This window comes from Diabrotica virgifera, chromosome 7, assembly GCF_917563875.1.
Source record: "Diabrotica virgifera virgifera chromosome 7, PGI_DIABVI_V3a".
NCBI classification, from domain to species: Eukaryota; Metazoa; Arthropoda; class Insecta; order Coleoptera; family Chrysomelidae; genus Diabrotica; species Diabrotica virgifera.
This window is the reverse complement of record NC_065449.1, coordinates 182403640-182423712: the sequence shown is the minus strand read 5'-3', so window position 1 is coordinate 182423712 and position 20073 is coordinate 182403640. Positions and strand designations below refer to the sequence as shown.

The 20073-nt window shown below is 33.0% G+C and overlaps 1 protein-coding gene across 7 annotated transcripts in view; it reads right to left on the bottom strand.

The window, feature by feature from the left end:
- Positions 1–20073, bottom strand: part of LOC114327765 (phosphatase and actin regulator 3) — a 1198052-nt gene that overhangs the window by 424301 nt on the left and 753678 nt on the right. For all 7 annotated transcript variants that reach the window (XM_050655618.1, XM_050655619.1, XM_050655622.1 and 4 more), the window contains one exon: positions 8058–8360. In XM_050655618.1, coding sequence (XP_050511575.1) covers positions 8058–8360 — 303 coding nt within the window. The remainder of the gene's footprint in view (positions 1–8057; positions 8361–20073) is intronic.

Sequence of the window (20073 nt, the reverse complement as noted above, 5' to 3'; positions counted from 1 at the left end):
TAAAGAAGAAGAAGGTAAATATAATGGCCAACGTCCTTAAGGATAAGGCACCGTAAGAAGATCTAAGTAATATATCCACCATCCACCCGTATGACAATTTTATTGTGATATCAATAATTTTCAAAAAAAAAATTGGAAAAAAATTCTTTGTAAAAGGTGTAAAATTTTATTAAAATTCCTTTAAGGGCTACATCACAAAACGTTTTCGATTTTATGCAAAAAATCATCATCAGTGTTTTTTATACAGGTTGAATGCCAGCTGAGCCACCAAAGAAATACTAGGGTGAAAACCCTTTAAATGTTATGTAGTTGCATTAAAAGTGCATACTTGTTTAAAATTCCATAGGATGGATATAAATCAAAAAGAATAATGCCCTTAGGTAAGGTATGGACCTTCCCAACACGTGAGATGTAAATTGAGTTGGTTACATTACAAGGATTTAATGGCAACTGAACCAGTTTACTCAATTTACATCCCACGTGCTGGGAAGGTCCGTACCTTACCTAAGGGCATTATTCTTTTTTATTTATATGTATCCTATGGAGTTATTAATGCAACTACATAACATTTAAACTTACGAGTTTTCACCGTCGTATTTCTTTGGTGGCTCAGCTGGCATTCAACCTTTCTAAAAAACACTGATGATGATTTTTTTGAATAAAATCAAAGACGTTCTGTGATGTAGCCCTTAAAGGGATTTTAATAAAATTTTATACCTTTTACAAAGAATTTTTTTCCAATTTTTGTGATTGATGGTATACAGTCAACTACAGGAAAATTTTCTTTTCCTTGTGGATTTTAATAATTTTTAAACATAACTTCTTCTTCTTCTTCAGCCTTCAGTAATCCAACTTTGGACATAGGCATCCCCCAATTCAATCCAGTGTTGTCTATTTTGCGCCACCTGTTTCCAATTGTGTCCTCCAAACTTCTTTATGTCATCGGCCCATCTCATTTGTGGCCTTCCTCTACTTCTTTTTCCTAACCACGGTCTCCATTGTTGTATTTCGTGATTCCATCTTTTATCCTTCAGTCGGGCATTGTGTCCTGCGAAGCTCCAATTTAATTTGGCAGCATGTTCTCCTGCGTCTTTTACTTTGGTTTTGCTTCTAATCCATGTATTTGTTTTTTTGTCTATGAGCCTCACCCCGAGCATTGATCTTTCCATCGCTCTCTGTGCCTTTACTATTTTATCCATATTGGCTTTGGTGAGTGTCCACGTCTGTGAACCATACGTAAGTATAGGGAGGATACACTGATCGTAAACTCTGGTTCTCAAATATTTTAGTGGTTTTCAAGATCCAACTCAGTTTTCCAAATCCCGCCCATGCTAACCTTATTCTTCTAGTAATTTTGGCAGTTTTTCTTTGTTAACTTTCATGATCTGTCCCAGGTAGATGTATTCGCTTACTGTTTCTAAATTGATGTCAGTCAACGTTATTTTTGTAATGTTCATCTTAAGACCTACTTTTTCCGAAGCTTGAAATAGTGCGTCATCATGGTCTGTAATTCTTCAAAACTTGTAGCGAATATTACAATGTCGTCAGCATATCTCAAATGACTCAGTTTTCTTCCATTAACATTTATTCCTTTATCTACCCAGTTAATGTCTTTGAACACATTTTCAAGTCCCAGTGTGAACAGCTTTGGTGAAATAACGTCTCCCTGGCGAACTCCTCTGTTGATTGGTATAGCTTTGGTTTTCTCATCTATTTGTACTTTCATTGTAGCTTTCTTATAAATATTATGTATGAGCATTCTGTATCGAGAATCTATCCATCTTTATCTTTTAATGAGATTATTAGAGGCTTTCCTATGTTTGGTCTTAAGCATTTTAGGCCTCGATTCTTTTTTATAATTTTTTCTACCTTGTTTTCATTGTAGATCCTTAAGTCTTCCTTTACTCCCTTCTTTATTTGTTTATTCAATTCTTTGAAACCGTCGGTGTTTCGCTTTCCTTCGCTTAGAAATAGGCGTCTCTTTTCCATCAATCGTTTTGTTCCAACGCTTATTTTGTCTTCTTTACTTTTCGTTTTATTTGCCACAGTCAGGCCTACCTTCAAGAGCTTTCGTTGCATTTCTCTATTAATTGTGTTCATGTCGGTATTTTCTTGTTGTTATATCATACAAATTCTTCTCTTAAGACTTTTCTGTACTCATCTCCATTCTGTCGGATTTTAGTTTGATCTATCTGATTATAATTATGTAGCCTGTTTTTACGGATTTTGGTCTGTTTAAAAAATTTTCAAACATAGCATAACATAAAATTCTAAATGTCTGATACCATAAAAAAAAAGCAAATGGATATAAATACAATCAGCATGAACGCTTAAACGTACTAATGATATCGAATAGTTGTAATCGCAACGATCAAAAAACCATTTTAAAATCAATAAAGTCATTTTGTAAAAATGCACAATGTTGTTTAGGAAATGCTGGCGGTGGCGGTCTAAGTAAAAATAATGTTTCACGAAGGCAATTTCCCTCGACAACATCGATTTTCACTAATTCTCGCGTACCTACACGCAAATAATCGTATCTGCGGCAGTGACTAATGATCCGCCGAGACGGAAACATCCATCATAAAGTTTAGGTTGTCGTGTCGTATCGCATATTACAACTACTTTAAAGATATTACGACTTACAGCAATTAGGGACGTGATGAATGTCTCGCTTTTAAAAATCACTGTTTACTTCTTTTTAATGTTCAAGCTTCCCTGGGGAAAACGAATCACAATTTCATTTTTATTTCGTATTTTTTGTGTGTTGCAATTCTGGTATAATCTATTGGGTATTCGATTTCTTCTTTGAGTTATAAACTTATTATTTATGTTGATAATATTTCAATAGTAAAAAGCACTATCACAATTATTAGCTTTCGACTCTATAGTGGGAAATTTATGTGTTTGTGAATTTCTCTTCTACCTACAAATATCTAATGAGTTCCAATAAGGCAAAACACCATAGCGCAGACGGGGCACAAACTTTTAGATAAAAAGCACAGACATCATTACCATCTTTCTATGGACCATTTCGAACTCTTTTGTTCTCATCAGGAAAGCAACTGTAATGATGCTCTGAACTGTAAAGTTACTCTAAATGTTTATTTAAAATCTAAAACATGATAATAATCATTTAATAAAATAAAAATGAAAGTAATTTTGCAAAACCATTTTTTGTTAATAAAAATGATTTTAATTTACTTTTTTTGGTACACATTGATACACTCTATTTAACTTTCATATGGTAAAGTCCTTTTCATGAGCATTTTTCAGTGCGTCACAAATGATAGAAAAAAAGGTAAGTCCGTGATAATACACATTTATAACATTTATTCTAACATGACATTTTAGTTAAACCTGACAGTTGTCACATTTTATTTGCAATTTGGCATAAAAACAAATCAATTGTGTTTATTGCATTTATAAAATGGTATTTTCTTTTATTTGTATAGTCTTATAAATTGTAAAGATTATATTCGTAGATATATTATATAACTCGTAAATATTTTTTTTGTTATAGCGCCATCTATCGACAACTAGAATAAATGTTATAAATGTCTCTAATCACAGACGTGCCTTTTTTTCTGTCACATACAATTTAATGCGTTAGCGTTAGAAAGAAATCGAAAAACTGTGACGCACTGAAAGATGCTCATGAGAAAAAGAATAACTGCAAAATTAGTATAGGCCCGTTATTCTGTTATTGCAAAAGAAAAATCTTTGGGGTAAACAATTAGAATAACTTTTAAATGAATTAACTGATCGGTTTGAAATTTGAGGGGGTTTGTTAAATATCGCAAGACACAAGTTTTGCCGCAATAACAAACGTTTAGTATTTTATTAGATTTAAAAACAATTTTTAAACGACTTTTAATTAAATGAATTGTGGAAAAACGACTTTTCTTTATCTTGCTATTTTCTGGGCAACAAATTAACTTTACAGTTTGGATAATACTCCATTTTGAAACTTTGGAAAGGTTTAAAAAGAATAATCAAATAGGTCTACAGATAGGTTTTCTTGCTATATGTTCGGTAAAAACTTGTCAAAAGTGCTTAATATGGCTTTTCTACTTATTTCCCCGAGATAGTATTATTGTTGTTACTGTTACGCCAGCCTTGCTACGGTATTGATCGAATATACTCGATCGACAATTCGATCTACATAGTGCAGTCATTGAAGGTTTTCACCTCCGATTTCGTTGAACCTCCATCGATTTTCATGAAAATTGGTGAGTAGTTAGAGAATACCTCAAGGAATAAATGTGAAACGGTGCCAACTTGCGATTTTATCCTGGGGGTAGATGCCACCCCTTCTCGGGGGTGAAAATCATTTTATTAAAAATAATACCATAAGTCGATAGATGGGCAAATTCTAAGAAAAACTTGTTGTATAAAATTATTAATATAAATCAATACTTTTCGAGTTATCAGATCAAAAATTTTATTTTTTCCTAAAAAAATGCATGTTTAAAGCTGTTTTTCACGTATAACTCAAAAACTATACGCTTTTACCAAAAAGTTAATATTACCAAAATTAAAGATAATAAAAAATTTAATACACTCCTCACTTAAAGAACTAAACTGATATTAATTTAAAGTGAGATGGATAATTAAATGTATAATTTTTTCTACGAGTACTCAAATCTAAGTATTCAAGCTGAAATAACGGGAAAATGAAGCATTTTATAAAATATACCTTCTAAACATTTGTCAAAGTACTTCAAATCAAAATCAAAATCAGTACTTCAAGCATCAAAATTAAGCAAGTTATTAAGCAAGAATTTTTTAGAAAAAAGTGAAAAATAAAACATGTCATTTCCACAAAAATTAAAATTTAGTAATCCTTAGAATTTTTTTTTATATTAGGATAAGTAATTATTTAAACAATTTTGACCGGTTTAAAACATATATTTCTGAAAAAAGATATAATTTAAAAAAATCAGAATTCTTAAAATTATCTAAATTTTCATATTATTTTGATAATAACTCCAAAAATACTCAATATACGTAAAAATGATATCTAGTCAAATTTTAGATTTTTCTGTATCAAATAGTTTACCTGTTTTATTACTATTTCTGTAGGGTAAAAAATAACCGAGATAGAAACGTTTAAAGCTAAAATGTTGCTGCGAGAACCATGTAACCGGGACCATTTAATCATGTATTTTTAAAAGATTCAATTGAACGTGGTTTAATAGCCCTTGGAATTAACTTTCAAAGGGATTTTAGGTGACCCTGATATCGTAAAAATTAACGGAGTTATTTAAAAAAACCAATAAAATTTTTTGAAAAATTTTTAAAAGATAAATTTTGAAAAATTTTTGGAGCATAAATTTTGATGCTATCGACTCGTTCAGGAGCTCATTTGATAGATATTCTTAAGTAGTTTGACAAATGTTTAATAAGTTTATGTTATAGAATGCATCATTTTCCCGTTATTTAAGCTTGAAAACTTAGATTTAGGTACTCGCCAAAAAAAATATATATTCAATTACCTATAACTCACTTTTAGTGAACAATAAAAGGTTTTTCTAGTAAGGGGTTTAATTCATCTTTTATTAGCTTCAATTTTGGTAAGAATAACTTTTTTGTAAAAACTTATAGTTTTTGAGTTATTTGTGAAAAATCGGTTAAAAGCATGCAGTTTTCTCACAAAAAATTAAAATTTTTGATCTTTAATAACTCAAAAAGTTTTGATTTATTTTAATAACTGTATATAACAAATTTTACTTAGAATTTGTCCCTCTATCGAATTGTGGGGTTATTCTTAATAAAATAATTTTTACCCCGGGAAGGGGTGGCATACACCCTCAGCGTAAAAGCGCAAGTTGGCACCATGTCACCTTTATTCCTTGAGATATCCTCTAGCCACTCACCAATTTTGATGCAAATCGATGGAGGTTCAACGAAATCGGAGGTAATAGCTCATATCCACCTTCAGTAACTTCACTAACAGTATTGGAGCCGCCGCACCGCGCGCCGAGAGAATTCTGCGGAGTTCTGAGAGCGTTTCACAAAATATACATAATATACAGTGTGGAACTGTGGAAGGCACTTATGGAATAAAATTATTTCCGTCCTTGTTTTAAAAAATTATAAAAAATTCTGAGACCCGTCGATTTTCATATTATATCAATGTTCGCTTTTTAAACATAAATTTAAATGTACAGAGTGATACATAAATTTAAGTATACGGGGTGATTCACGTAACTCTAGCGATGTCCATGATCTTTAGTTTTAATGAAACAACCAGTATATTTTTATGTTTTTGGAAGCTACTTAACAAACTCATATTAAAAAACTGTATTATGTAGGGACTAGTAAATATGAATAATAAAAGGTGAAATTTTGAAATTATGTATAATTTTCGCCAAGATATTAAATAGTTAGAAAATTTTGAAATTAATTATTTATCACACGTTAAATAAGGTATTATTTTTTAAATTAGCTAAATAAAAACATCAATTTTCTAATCTAAGTATCAATATAATGAGTTTGGTATTTAATGTCTTGACGAAATTTATAAATAATTACAAAATTTCACCTTGTATTATTCGCAATAGACCCTACATAATACCTTAGTTTGAGATCAGGTTGTTAAGTAGCTTCTAAAAACATAAAAATATACAGGATTTTTCATTAAAATTAAAGATAATGGACTATGCTAGATTCGCATGAATCACCCTGTATATTTAAATTTATGTTTATGAAGCTCTCATTTAAATTTAAAAGTTGACGTATCCTAGCGTTTTTTATAATTTTCTAAATTAAGGAAACAAACAATTTTATTCCATAAGTGGTTTACAGTTTACATACTTTTTAATTTAAAAATTTCACCCTGTATTATTAATAATACACACTACATGATATAGTTCGTTGAAATCGGGTTGTTAAGCACAATTTAAAAATAGAAAAATATACAAGGTGTTCCATTAAAAATAAAGCTCATGGACTATGCTAGGATTGCGTGAATCACCCTGTACATTAAAATTTATGTTTAGAAAGTGCACATTTATATATAAAAATCTACGGGTCTCAACGTTTTCTATAATTTTTTAAAACAAGGACAGAAATAATTTTATTCCATAAGTGCCTTCCACACTGTATAAAGGCGATCAGAGTTTAATAAGTTAGTCTAAAATATAAATTTGTACGGTTAAATAAATAAATGTTATAAATTGATCGTGTTTTAGTGTTAGTTTTAGAAGACTTTAAATAAATTAAAATGAACACCACATTATTGATAACGCACTGTGTTATGTCTGCGTCTCGAAAAGATTAAATGAACCAGTGGTTGCGAAGCAAAAACATTATTTGTAAAAGTTGATTTGTAAAAAATAAAACTATTAATATTCCTGCATGCTTTCGATACATAAAGTAATCTACTACTATACAATTAGACCTGGATACCGCGTACCAAAAAAAGTTGATTAATAGAAAGCTGAAAATTTGTTAATAGCTTAACGGTGTCTAGTCGGACAAACTTTGATGCATGGGAACACTGGAACAGAGGAAGTTTTAATTGTGGAACAGGTTAAAAATTTGGAACGTCAGACTACAAAGCTTTCCATGTATTTTGTCAGACAGAACTTCCAATTGATTTGTTACCATTTCATTAAACACTCATGCAAAAATCAGGTTGGTTTTTATCACCAACTGGGCATTTTAATGAGTGGAACACGAAGAACATGTCAAATGACAGGAATCATGTTGGTTAGTAATAGCAGTCTGATTTTTGCATGAGTTTAATGAAAGGGTAACAAATCAATTGGATGTTCTGTCCGACAAAATACATGGAACGTTTTCGTAATCTGACGTTCTAAATTTTTAAACTGTTCCACAATTAAAAATTCTCCAGTTCCAGTGTTCCTGTATATCGAAGTTTATCCGACTAGACACCGTTAAGCTACTAACAAATTTTCAGCTTGCTATTAATCAACTTTTTTTTGGTACGCGGGATCCAGATCTATATTGGTTTTGAACCAAGTTTTAAGATCTACTGTAGGTATAATAATTATTGTAAATAAAAATTATAAATAAAAACAATGACTTACCGGTGTTACTAATACTATTGGCATTGGCGTTGGCACTGGCCTGTGCAAAGTGTGGATTCTGCAACAGCTGCTGCTGCAGGAGGGCGTGATTCATAGGCGGCAGGTGTGAGGGGGGCGGTGGTAGGACGGGGTAAGGAGGTGGTTGTGGTAAAGGAATCATATTACCACCGGCACCGAGTGCGCCTCCGTGGCTTAGCTGCGGCGTATGGATTCCACCTCCGTTGCCGGCCGCCGAGGCATTATGGCCACCGCCACCCGGTACCTGCTGGGCGCCGCTCGGAGGGAATGGAGGAAGCATGGGATCTACGAAAAAAAAATCAAATTAAAAACTGAAGTTGTTCCTTAAATTTTGAATTTTAAGTCATTTTAAATTTTGTATGGATGGTAAAAGTAGTTCTCACTTTTCTCAAAAGATGGCGCTACTAGTTTTCTCAATATGTCATGTAAAATTATAAAAATTATAATTTTATATTGTGCCCTATAAATAATAAAAACGTGGTATTATAAAGAACCCACAAAATTTTTGTCCTGGTAAAAGGTATATCAGTTTAATTTTTGGATGGCTCACCATGTTCTTGTAACACTGATGATGATCTTGATACAGAGCGAAAACGTTTTGTTTCTATGTTTGTAGCACTATAGGGGCTCTTTAAACTAATATACCTTTTACCAGGACAAAAATTTTTTATTAAATTTTACTTGTATTATAAAGAGTTTTTTTTGTAAAAATGTAATTATTTTGTAAGTGAAATCTATATGAGCAGATTTGTTAGTACTGTTTGTATTACAGTGTCGTCTGTAAATGTGACCAGTTTAATATTTTCATTAAGATATCTTTTGAGTTTAGTAACAAGCCTTTGTGCAACACTTTATTGAATGCTTTGCTATTTAGGAAGCATAAAATATGTTTAGCTGAGCACATTTTATTCTTTTCTAGAGATCTCTCTATAATTTTTGTTATGCGATGTATTTGGTCTATTATTGTTGGGTGTTTATTACGGAACCCAAATTGATGTTAAGGAATAATTTCTTTGTGGTCGAGTACAGGTTGTATGCTTAACAACAATATCTTCTCAAATAAAGGTTGCAAATATATTGCTTTATACAATTCTACTTTATTTACTGTTTGATGATTAGTTCAGCTGTTTTCCACATTATTAGTACATACCGTAACCTTATTATTGCATTTTACTAAGTGGACCAAAAGTCAGTTAACGCTATCAAAAAAAAGTTACCCGCAAGTCTGCGGCGTCTCCAAGAAAATATACCATGCTCTGTGAAGGGATTTGCAAATAATCCACAGTTACAAGGTATTTGAGATATTTTCAGCAAGATGGTGCACCGCCTCATTACGGATTGCAAGTTCGTGAGTTTCTAAATGACCAGTTTAGTGATTGGATAGGGAGAAGAGACACAATTGAATGGCCCGCGCGTTTGCCAGATTTGACGCCCTGTGATTTTGCCTTATGGGGAGTACTTAAAGGTAAAGTTTTTGCCAATTTAAAGTTTGTAGAAATACTTGTTTCACTGTGTATATAGACCGGGCAGTATCGTCGCCCCCGCTAGTGCAATTATTCCGATTCGATTTTTTTGCACGAACTTATAGAGGCTCAACTATAGCTCAAAAAGAGGTCCTTATAACATATCCACAGGGTGCCGGGCGGTGCCGTGGTCGAAAAATGTTTTAAACAATTTTTTTAAACAAATTCACAAAAATAATTTTTTTATTTCCAAAAATTTTTTTTAGATAATTTGGGTCATTCTGAGCAAAAAAGTTATCTTGTCATTTTTCTCTAAAATTGACTGTTGTCGAGTTATACGCGATTAAAAATTTGAAAAATGCGAAAATGGCCATTTTCAAGGCTTCGTAACTCGATCAAAAATGATTATTATGAAATTCAAAAAGTGACAAAATCAAGATTCAAATACCTTCTTCAGCGTTCTGAAGAGATTTTTGTCATTAATTTATTACAAAGCTGTTATTTTTAGTTATTAACAATTAGCGGTATAGTCCAACTGTATCGTCGCCCCCGTTAGCGGAACAATTTCGATCAGATTGTTTTGCACAAACTTACTCAAAAAGGGGTCCTCATAACATATCCACAGGGTGTCTTGCGGTGCCGTGGTCGAAAAATTTTTTAAACAATTTTTCTTAAACAAATTCACAAAAATAATTTTTTCATTTCCCACATTTTTTTTAGATAACTTGGGTCATTCTGAGCAAAAAAGGTCTCTTGTAATTTTTCTCTAAAATTGATTGTTGTCGAGTTATATGCGATTAAAAATTTGAAAAATGCGAAAATGGCCATTTCAAGGCTTCGATTAAACTCGATAATCGAAAGGCCATAACTCGATTAAAAATAATTATTATGCAATTCAAAAAGTGACAAAATCAAGATTGAAATACCTTCTTTAGCGTCCTGAAGAGATTTTTGTCATTATTTTATTACAAAGCTGTTATTTTTAGTTATTAACAATTAGCGGTATAGTCCAACTGTATCGTCGCCCCCGTTAACGGAACTATTTCGATTAGATTTTTTTGCACAAACTTACTCAAAAATAGGTCCTTATAACATATCCACAGAGTGCCGGCCGGTGGTCGAAAAATTGTTTAAACACTTTTTTTAAACAAATTCACAAAAATAATTTTTTCATTTCCAACAATTTTTTTTTAGATAATTTGGGTCATTCTGAGCAAAAAAGGTCTCTTGTAGTTTTCGTCTCAAATTGATTGTTGTCTAAATAACAACTAAAAATAACAGCTTTGTAATAAAATAATGACAAAAATCTCTTCAGGACGCTGAAGAAGGTATTTGAATCTTGATGTTGTCACATTTTTGATTTCATAATAATAATTTTTAATCGAGTTATGAAGCCTTGAAAATGGCCATTTTCGCATTTTTCAAATTTTTAATCGTGTATAACTCGACAACAGTCAAGTTTAGAGAAAAATGACCAAAGACCTTTTTTACTCACAATGATCCAAATTATCTAAAAAAAATGTGGGAAATGAAAAAATTATTTTTGTGAATTTGTTTAAAAAAAATTGTTTAAAAAATTTTTAGACCACGGCACCGCCCGGCACCCTGTGGATATGTTATAAAGACCTCTTTTTGAGTAAGTTTGTGCAAAAAAATCGAATCGAAATAGTTCCGCTAACGGGGGCGACGATACAGTTGGACTATACCGCTAATTGTTAATAACTAAAAATAACAGCTTTGTAATAAAATAGTGACAAAAATCTCTTCAAGACGTTGAAGAAGGTATTTGAATCTTGATTTTGTCACCTTTTTAACTTGATAATAATCATTTTTAATCGAGTTATGAAGCCTTGAAAATGGCAAATTTTCGCATTTTTCAAATTTTTAATCGCGTATAACTCGACAACAGTCAATTTTAGAGAAAAATGACAGGAGACCTTTTTTGCTCAGAATGACCCAAATTATCTAAAAAAAAAATTGTTGGAAATAAAAAAATTATTTTTGTGAATTTGTTTAAAAAAATTGTTTAAAAAATTTTTCGACCACGGCACCGCCCGGCACCCTGTGGATATGTTATAAGGACCTCTTTTTGAGTAAGTTTGTGCAAAAAAATCGAATCGGAATAATTGCGCTAGCGGGGGCGACGATACTGCCAGGTCTAATAAGCGTTGCCAAAAATGTATTGATGAAGGTGGTTTACATTTTGAACATAAAATGTAAAGCATGCACTTCTTTGTACCTACTTATTTACAATAAACAATAAACGTTTTTTTTTAGTTCAGTTATTTTTGCTTTTATTAATATACAAAACGGTTAACTGACTTTTGGTCCATCCGGTATTATATATTTTAATAATTTATATTTATTTATAAGGTTTGTGAGTTTTACCTCGGCATTCTTAAGGGGTCATCCTAGTGTAAAAAAGTGTCATCCTAGTGTGAATTTCTAAAATAAAAAATACTGTATCAATTGTTTTGAAAATCTGCATGAACATTTATTATAAAAATAAGTACATGTAAAACAATTTTCATAAAAAAATATTGGAAATTAAACTATTTATGTGACATCTACTGGCGCCGTGAAAATAAAAACATAGCTCCACTGCTGCAGTGATTGGGACTAATAGAGATCCTGAAACATAAAATTTCAAAGTTATTATTAAAAAATAAGTTATTTTCTATACCATCAACTAGGGGTTTTTTGATCGGATAAAAAATGTCGATTTGGCGGTTTTTGAAACTGAAAATGTGTTAGCTAATTTAAAAAAAAAATTCAACACTTCGTCATTTTTCCAAATTTTAATATTTTTCAAAAATCCTAGTTGATGGTATAGGAAATAACTTATATTTCAATAATCACTTTGAAATTTTATGTTTCAGGATCTCTACTAGTCCCAATCACTGCAGCAGTGGAGCAATGTTTTTATTTTCACGGTGCCAGTACATGACGCATAAATCACTTATTTTCAATATTTTTTTATGAAAATTATTTTAAATGTACTTCTTTGTATAATAAATGCCCATGCTAATTTTCAAAACAATTGGTACAGTACTTTTTATTTTAGAAATTACCAAAAAAAGTATACGAATTTCGTCCTTTTACACTAGGATAGCCCCTTAAGCCGGCCACTCATGATACTGCGGTGTCGTTCGACAAAATCGTCAATGATAGGTATCAATTCTGCAGTACTGCAGTATAGAAACCGGTTTCTCTGAGATAAAATTGTAACAATTTTGTTGGATGCACGGTCACATGATCAAAATTTTTGTTAATTAGTCGAATTCGGCAAAATTGAACGACGCCGCAGTATCGTGAGTGGCCAGCTTTAGGTACTTGTTGAATTTCTCCTGTTATTAAGTTATGAAGCGAACAAATTTGCTTTTTGTTTTCGGCCACGTGGCCATTAGGCTATTGATTATGTTCAAAATAAGAGAGCTAAAAGGAACTACAACGTTGTCTCATATGGTCAACGGACCTCTATATTTAAAAAAACCGCGGAGTGCTACCATTTAAATAGGTGCGTTTTTGAGAAAGGGACGAATTAGTCCCTAGGCTCAGGGTGAATTAGGGTGAGTTCTATGCAATTTTGGTACAAATACGTCTACAGAAACATTGTTCCAGGTTAAATTTACTATCGAAGTATCACATTTTAGAGTCAAAAGTATTTTTTTTACAAAAATATATTCAAACGAAAAGCAAGAAAAAAACACCAAAGAAAGCAATTTTCTTTGTTGCCCCATAACTTTTCTCCTCAGGGATATAGGTATAGGTATTGCTTCAGCGAAAAATAACTTCAGTCCTTTCTCTTTAAAATGACGTTTAGTAGAAGTCACTAGGATTTATATTTTCCGAAATAGGATTTTTCAAAGTTCGCCGCTCACAGCATTTTTAGGGATATTTTCCCCATTATTTCGCAAACATTGTTCTGTAACTTTTTTCTACGTATATCTAGGTATATGTAAAGGATCGTTTAAACACAGCGATATATCAAACAACTTATCAAGGTCAATCGAGTTGTTGCAACTTATCATTGTGTGTAAACGGTGCATCGCACGACTTATCAAAGTTGGAGTTGGGTTGAGGTTGGTATCAACTTATCACAAGGATCGAGTTGTTTTAATTTATCGTCGTGTCTAAACGGTACAGCGATTTATCATTGGACTTGGGTTGTATCAATTTAGGAGGATCTTACCGTATTAGAATTTATTTACATATCCAATTAAATAATGTACAGGGTGATTGATTAGTGGGGTAAAGCTACGTAGATCCGTTATAGTAATAGATAGCAATAAAAGTTAATAACAAAAATTGTAGCCAACTTTGAGATTCACATTTATAAAATTAATTAGAATGTTACATAGGGTGTTCGATAACATAGTGGCAGACAAAACTTATTTTTTTTTATTGGAACACCCTGTATTTTATTTTATATTCAAAATCGTCTTAACTTCGCCATTACAAATGTATAAAGGATTGTTATGTTATACAGGGTATTTTACAAAGTTATAACCAATTTTATATGAAAATTGTAACAAGTTAACTCATTGTATAAATAAAAATAAGCACAAAAGCAATGGATTATTGATGCCATTTTTTTATTTATTATCAAAATTTTCATAAATTATTCTGCTTCTTCTTCTTTTTGTATAGACATGACTGTCTGTTTTTTCAATGTGCCTCTAGTAAGTTGTCGTTCCATCGTTTTCGTGGTCTTACCACTGATCGTCTGCCTATTGGGAACCGTCTCTCGCTGTCCTGACTACCCTATTTGTTGTCATTCGGCTTATGTGGTCATTCCATTCTATTGTTCTGTTTCTTACCCTGTCTTCTGTCGTATATTTGCACTTCTAGCTCTGTCCCATAGTCTCAACCATCGATTTTTCGAAGGGTTTTCATCTCCGCTGTTTCGAGCAATCCTTTTGTCCTCTCTGTGTCGGGTCGTGTTTCTGCCGCGTATGTCATTATTGTTCTGATGACTGTTTTGTAAATTCTGCCTTTCATATCTTTTCCGATATTCTTATTTCTCCATATTGTGTCATTCAGGCAAATCTTTCATTCTGCGTTTAAATTTCTCAAAAATACTTATTAGTTTTCTCAGGATTCCAAAAAAATAATTACATTTAAAAATACATTGAAAATTTTGAGAGCCGTCAAAATTTTGCATTTTGTTCCTTTCCCCTTAAGCTTATAATTTGATACTATGTGGTTTTGCCAATTAATCAACAATATATAATACTTTTATCAACTATAATAATTATACACTTTCCAGCAAAAAAATTAGGTCACTCGATGAATTATACACGTTTGATGTCTCGGATTTCCTAAACCTGTTGTCCGATTTAAGTGATTTTTTTAGTATGTTATAGTCTTATTCTTTAACAATACCAATCTAATAATATTGTTGCTAGACAGGTAAATGTCATTTTATACCAGGTTTTTACACAAAAATAAAATTTTGTTGCATATTGGATTTTTGTCCAATTCATATGAGTCTAAACTGGTATTTATCTAATTATCTATTTAAAAAGGAATCATTTCGGTACATAATTGCTGGAACACAACAAGACGCCAAAATACCTTGGCGTCCGTCTGGATAGAACTCTGTCTTACCGATACCACTGTCAAGATGTCAAGAAGAAAATAAGTGCCAGAAATAATATCATCCGCAAGCTAACTAATACAAAATGGGGAGCACAACCACACACTCTCCGCACTTCTGCCTTGGCATTATGTTTTTCGGCCGCGGAGTTTGGAGCACCAGTATGGGCAAACTCTTCTCACGCAAAGAACGTCGACGTGGCTCTAAATGAAACGGTCCGTATAATATCGGGTTGCCTGAAACCGACACCTATCGAAGAGGTATACCCCATTGCTGGAATTGCTCCACCACCTATCAGGAGGAAGGTCACGTCAGAGATAGAACGGAAAAAGCAGGAGACGGACCGAAGACACCCCTTATATGACCACCAAACTCGGCCAAACAGACTAAGATCTCGGAAAAGCTTCCTGAAAACATCAAGATCCATCCCCGAAGCGCCAGAGATGCGCCGAATACACCTATGGCAAGCGTCAGCTACCGCGACACATTTTCCTCCCTCAGAGGAAATGGATGCTGGAGACAATTTACCGTATCCGACTTGGAAAGCGCTAAACAGACTAAGAACCAGCGTTTCACGTTGTGCTAGTAACCTGAAAAAATGGGGATACCAGGAGGACGATACCTGCGACTGTGGCGCGGTTCAGACCAGCCGGCATCTGCTATCATGCACAGAGATGAGAGAGACCTGCACAGAACAAGACTTAATTATAGCAAATGACAGGGCCATCTATGTGGCCAACCATTGGAAATACAGAATTTAAAGTTGTTGGTGTTCCGGACACGGAAAGTAAGTAAGTAAGGTACATAATTAACTTGACTTAAGTAAACCTGATACCTTTAATAAAAAAGAGCTAATTAATTGAAATATTTAAAAAATGTACTGTAGGTACATTACTTCCTGAAGATGTTCCAACGTTTAATATTGTTGCATGTTTTACTTGCATATGCTTTTTTAAATTAGATGTGCTCGTTTTATAGGACAGCTTTGCTTTACAAATATTGTGTGTGTGTGTGTGTGTGTGTTTTGTGTTTTATTAGCACTGGTTTTTACAACCAACTGGCCAGTCAATTTCATAATGATTTGTTTTAGCCTATAACTTATTATATTACTAACTCAGGGGAGTAATGTGTAGTGTGTGTGTTGAGTAAGTGTCTTGTTACTTTGCAAAGTCGACGTCATTGTCTTTGCAAAGAGACGCTAATTGTATCCGAACGTCTGCGGTCACTCCGGTGAGTACCGATCCCACAAGGACAGAAACTAGTTTCATTTATGTATTAATTTATAATAAACGAAAAATTTCTGACCGTGGTGAGATTCGAACTCACGACCATTCGGACCTTTCGAGCGCTCTTACCACTGAGCCACAGAGGGGGTCTTTACAAATAGGGGGGGTTTTTCGGCCCACCCTAGTGTACGTGCATAAATGAAAAAAGATATATTTTTTGTATTCTCTAAGAGTTAGGTATTAATATGTAAAAAGTTTTATGTCAACTTTTAATAAAGGTTCTGAAAAAAAAATCTTCAAAAAATGCTTATTTTTGGTCTTCTAAAGTATACTAGTACCTTAAATTCTGGTGATCTGGGTAGTCACGCTACTGGTCCATTGAAAAATAAAAATATCTCGAAAACTATCCTTGTCTACACAAAATACGGAGTAACACGTGAATACCATGTGAACTCATGAAATATTTAGGTCTTTGCCTACAAGCTGTAAAACTTCAGTCAAACAGTCAGAATTCGTGGCAAACAGTTGTTGGTAATAATCCGATACAACTTCTACGAAGTAAGTACCTAATCGGACTCTTCGACTGTTATTTTTCAAGAAGCACGTGCCTGATCCCTTGATCACGCATTTTTAATTACTTTTTCTTTTGCGTAGACAGACGAATAGGGAATGTTGTATACAAATTAAAGTACGGTAATGGTACTTTTTAATAGTGATATAAAATACAGGGTATCCCATTTAAATTTTACTGAAAAAATAATGTACCTACTTGAGTTTTAACTCACCCTTTATTAGATATAAAGTAAATTAGCAATATCAATCATTTTTAAAAATTTTGACAATAAATAAAATATGGCATCAATAAACCATTGCCGTTGTGCTTATTTTTATTTATACAGTGAGTTGAACTTGTTACGATTTTCATATAAAATTGGTTATAACTTTGTAAATACCCTGTATAATATACCCAACCTTTATATTTTGAAAGTAACAGGATCTATTTGTTTACGATGAAAACTAGTTATAATTCATTGAAGGGTCTAAAAGGGTCTAATGTACACAATGGTCCCCTCTTCAACTTGTTGTGGTCAACTTATCGCAGCGTCTAAACAGCGTTTCAACACCAACAAATCACAGCAACTTGTCATCACAACTAGTTGCTGGACTTATCGCTGTGTTTAAACGCCCCTTAATGGTACATTTAGTAAAAATAGAAGTCAATTATCTTTAATATGGTCTACTGCAGTGTTTCCCAAAGTGTGGGTCGCGACCCCCTGGGGGGTCGCAATGAGGTACTAGGGGGGTCGCCGGAAATTTCCAAAATAAGACAAAAACACTACTTTGTTAAATGATGTATTTTTATTTTAATAAAGCCGTAAATAAAAATTAACAATTAATTATCAAACGAAACATAAAACTAAATATTAAAAGTCCTTAAAAGTAAAAGAAAAAAATAAAGTCAAATATTACAATGTTAATGAGACCCATGCGCCTGTTTTTTTGAAACTAGTCTTTCAAATCTAGGCTGTGTATTTGAGACACACACAATTATATCGTTTTCAAGTACGAGACGATTTCTCACTTTTGTTTTAATGGCAGTCATAGACGAGAAACTTAACTCACATAAATATGATGTTACAAATGGAACCAAACATTTTACAGCTTCATTCGCCAACTGAGGGTATTCCTGCATCTTTTTGGTCCAAAATTCGTCCGGGTTCTGGGAAAAAAATTGGAGCTTCAACATTCCATCACTTGATATTTCAATAAGTTGTTCTTTCATGTTTATTGGTATTTCAGCATGTTGAAAGGAATCGGCTAAAAACGGATTCAGTATCCATCTGCAACTGTCGTAACTGTTTTGAATTTCTTCGGGGAAATAATCACAGAGCTGTTGTTTTAAATTAAGCAAAGTAACTTGCATGCCTGCATAAACTTGTTCAAAATTTGTAGCACTGTAACATACATTTTCTATAATTTCCTGAACGCACTGGAATGAATCGAGCTGCTTTTTGCCAAGTGAAGTTGACTATAAATCGATTTTTCTTATAAACCCCTTAATTTTATCTGTGGCTGTAATTATATTAATGTCGCGACCTTGCAAATTACTGTTCAAAATATTTAATTGTTCGAATATATCAGCAAGGAAACCTAGTTTCAAAAGCCAAATAGGATCGGAAAATTGATTTTCATATGGGGACTTCTCATCTTTCAAATACATTAAAAGCTCTGCTCTTAAGTCAAATACTCTTTTTAAGACGTTGCCCCTTGAAAGCCACCTTACTTCGGTGTGATAAAGAAGATTTTGAAATATAGCACCCATGTCTTCGCAGATTTTTCGAAAAATACGGGTCTGTAAAGCTTTTCCTTTAATGGAATTTACAACTTTAATGATGGATTTCATAACACAGTCCATTTCAGGAGGTAAAGCTTTTGACGCCAGAGCTTCTCGATGTAAAAAACAATGTCTCCATGTGGCATTAGACATTATTTCTTGTAATCTGACGACAAGACCAGATTGATGTCCTGTCATAGCTTTAGCGCCATCTGTGCATATAGCAATACATTTTCCCCAGTCAATAACATATTTACTTGTGCGTTTCACAAAACTGTCGAATAAACATTTTCCAGTGCTATTGGTCTCCAATGGCGAACAAAATATCTTCTTGAATGCCATTATTTGTATCATATCTTACAAACGTAATAAATTGGGCACAGTTAGATATATCCGTGGATTCGTCCATTTGAAGAGAGAAGTACGTGCATTTATTAAGATTTTCCACAACTTGCCCTTGAATATCTTCTGCCATATCACTAATTCTTCTTTGGATAGTATTATTTGACAGAGGTATTGTTTTTAACTTTGCAGACTCTTTTTCACCAATCATTATATGTACCATTTCAACAGCTGCTGGCAAAATCAGATTTTCAGCAATTGTGTGCGGATTACTAGTTTTGGCAACGCGATAAGCAACTTTATAACTTGCTAATAATGCTTTTTCGTTAGTAGTGGTTGCCAATTGAAAAGTATCTTGCTGTTTGTGAAGGACGTTCAGCTTTCTTTCAAAGAATTCTACGGGTTTGTCTTTTTTATCTGGATGTTTGCTATTTAAATGTCGAAGTAACTTTGATGGCTTCATGCTTTCGTTCGACAATACTTCTCCACAAATAACACATTGTGGTTTATTGGAAATAATGGTAAAACCATATTTAAGATATTCATCACTGTAAAGTCTGTTTTTCTTTTTATTACTGCCACTTTCAGACGTAGATGGTTCTGCACTTCTTTTTAAAAACTTATCCATAATTTGTAATTTATCGTAGACGTAAATACGTAAACGGGAATACGTAAGTCGCAAAATATTTACTCATTACTTAATACCGCTGCATTCGCCACAACGTGCTGTTTCGAACTGAGGTCTCATTGCACATCGCCGCTTATACAAAGCCAAAACGAGGCTACGAGAACGTTCCAGAGTGCCATCTAGTAGCGAAGTAAGGAGTAGAGCCTTCGCGAATATCATGGAAAAGTATTGCGATGTAGACACAAAGATGTTGCGGTGTACAATGTGCAGTCGACTTTTTATTATTTATTTTTATTGTAAATGCTAGTCTGGCAGAAGTACTACTAGTGTACTAGTGGGACAGATCGCAATTATTAAAATAATTGTTGAATTTTTTAAATGTATTTAGTTTGAATTTAAACAGTA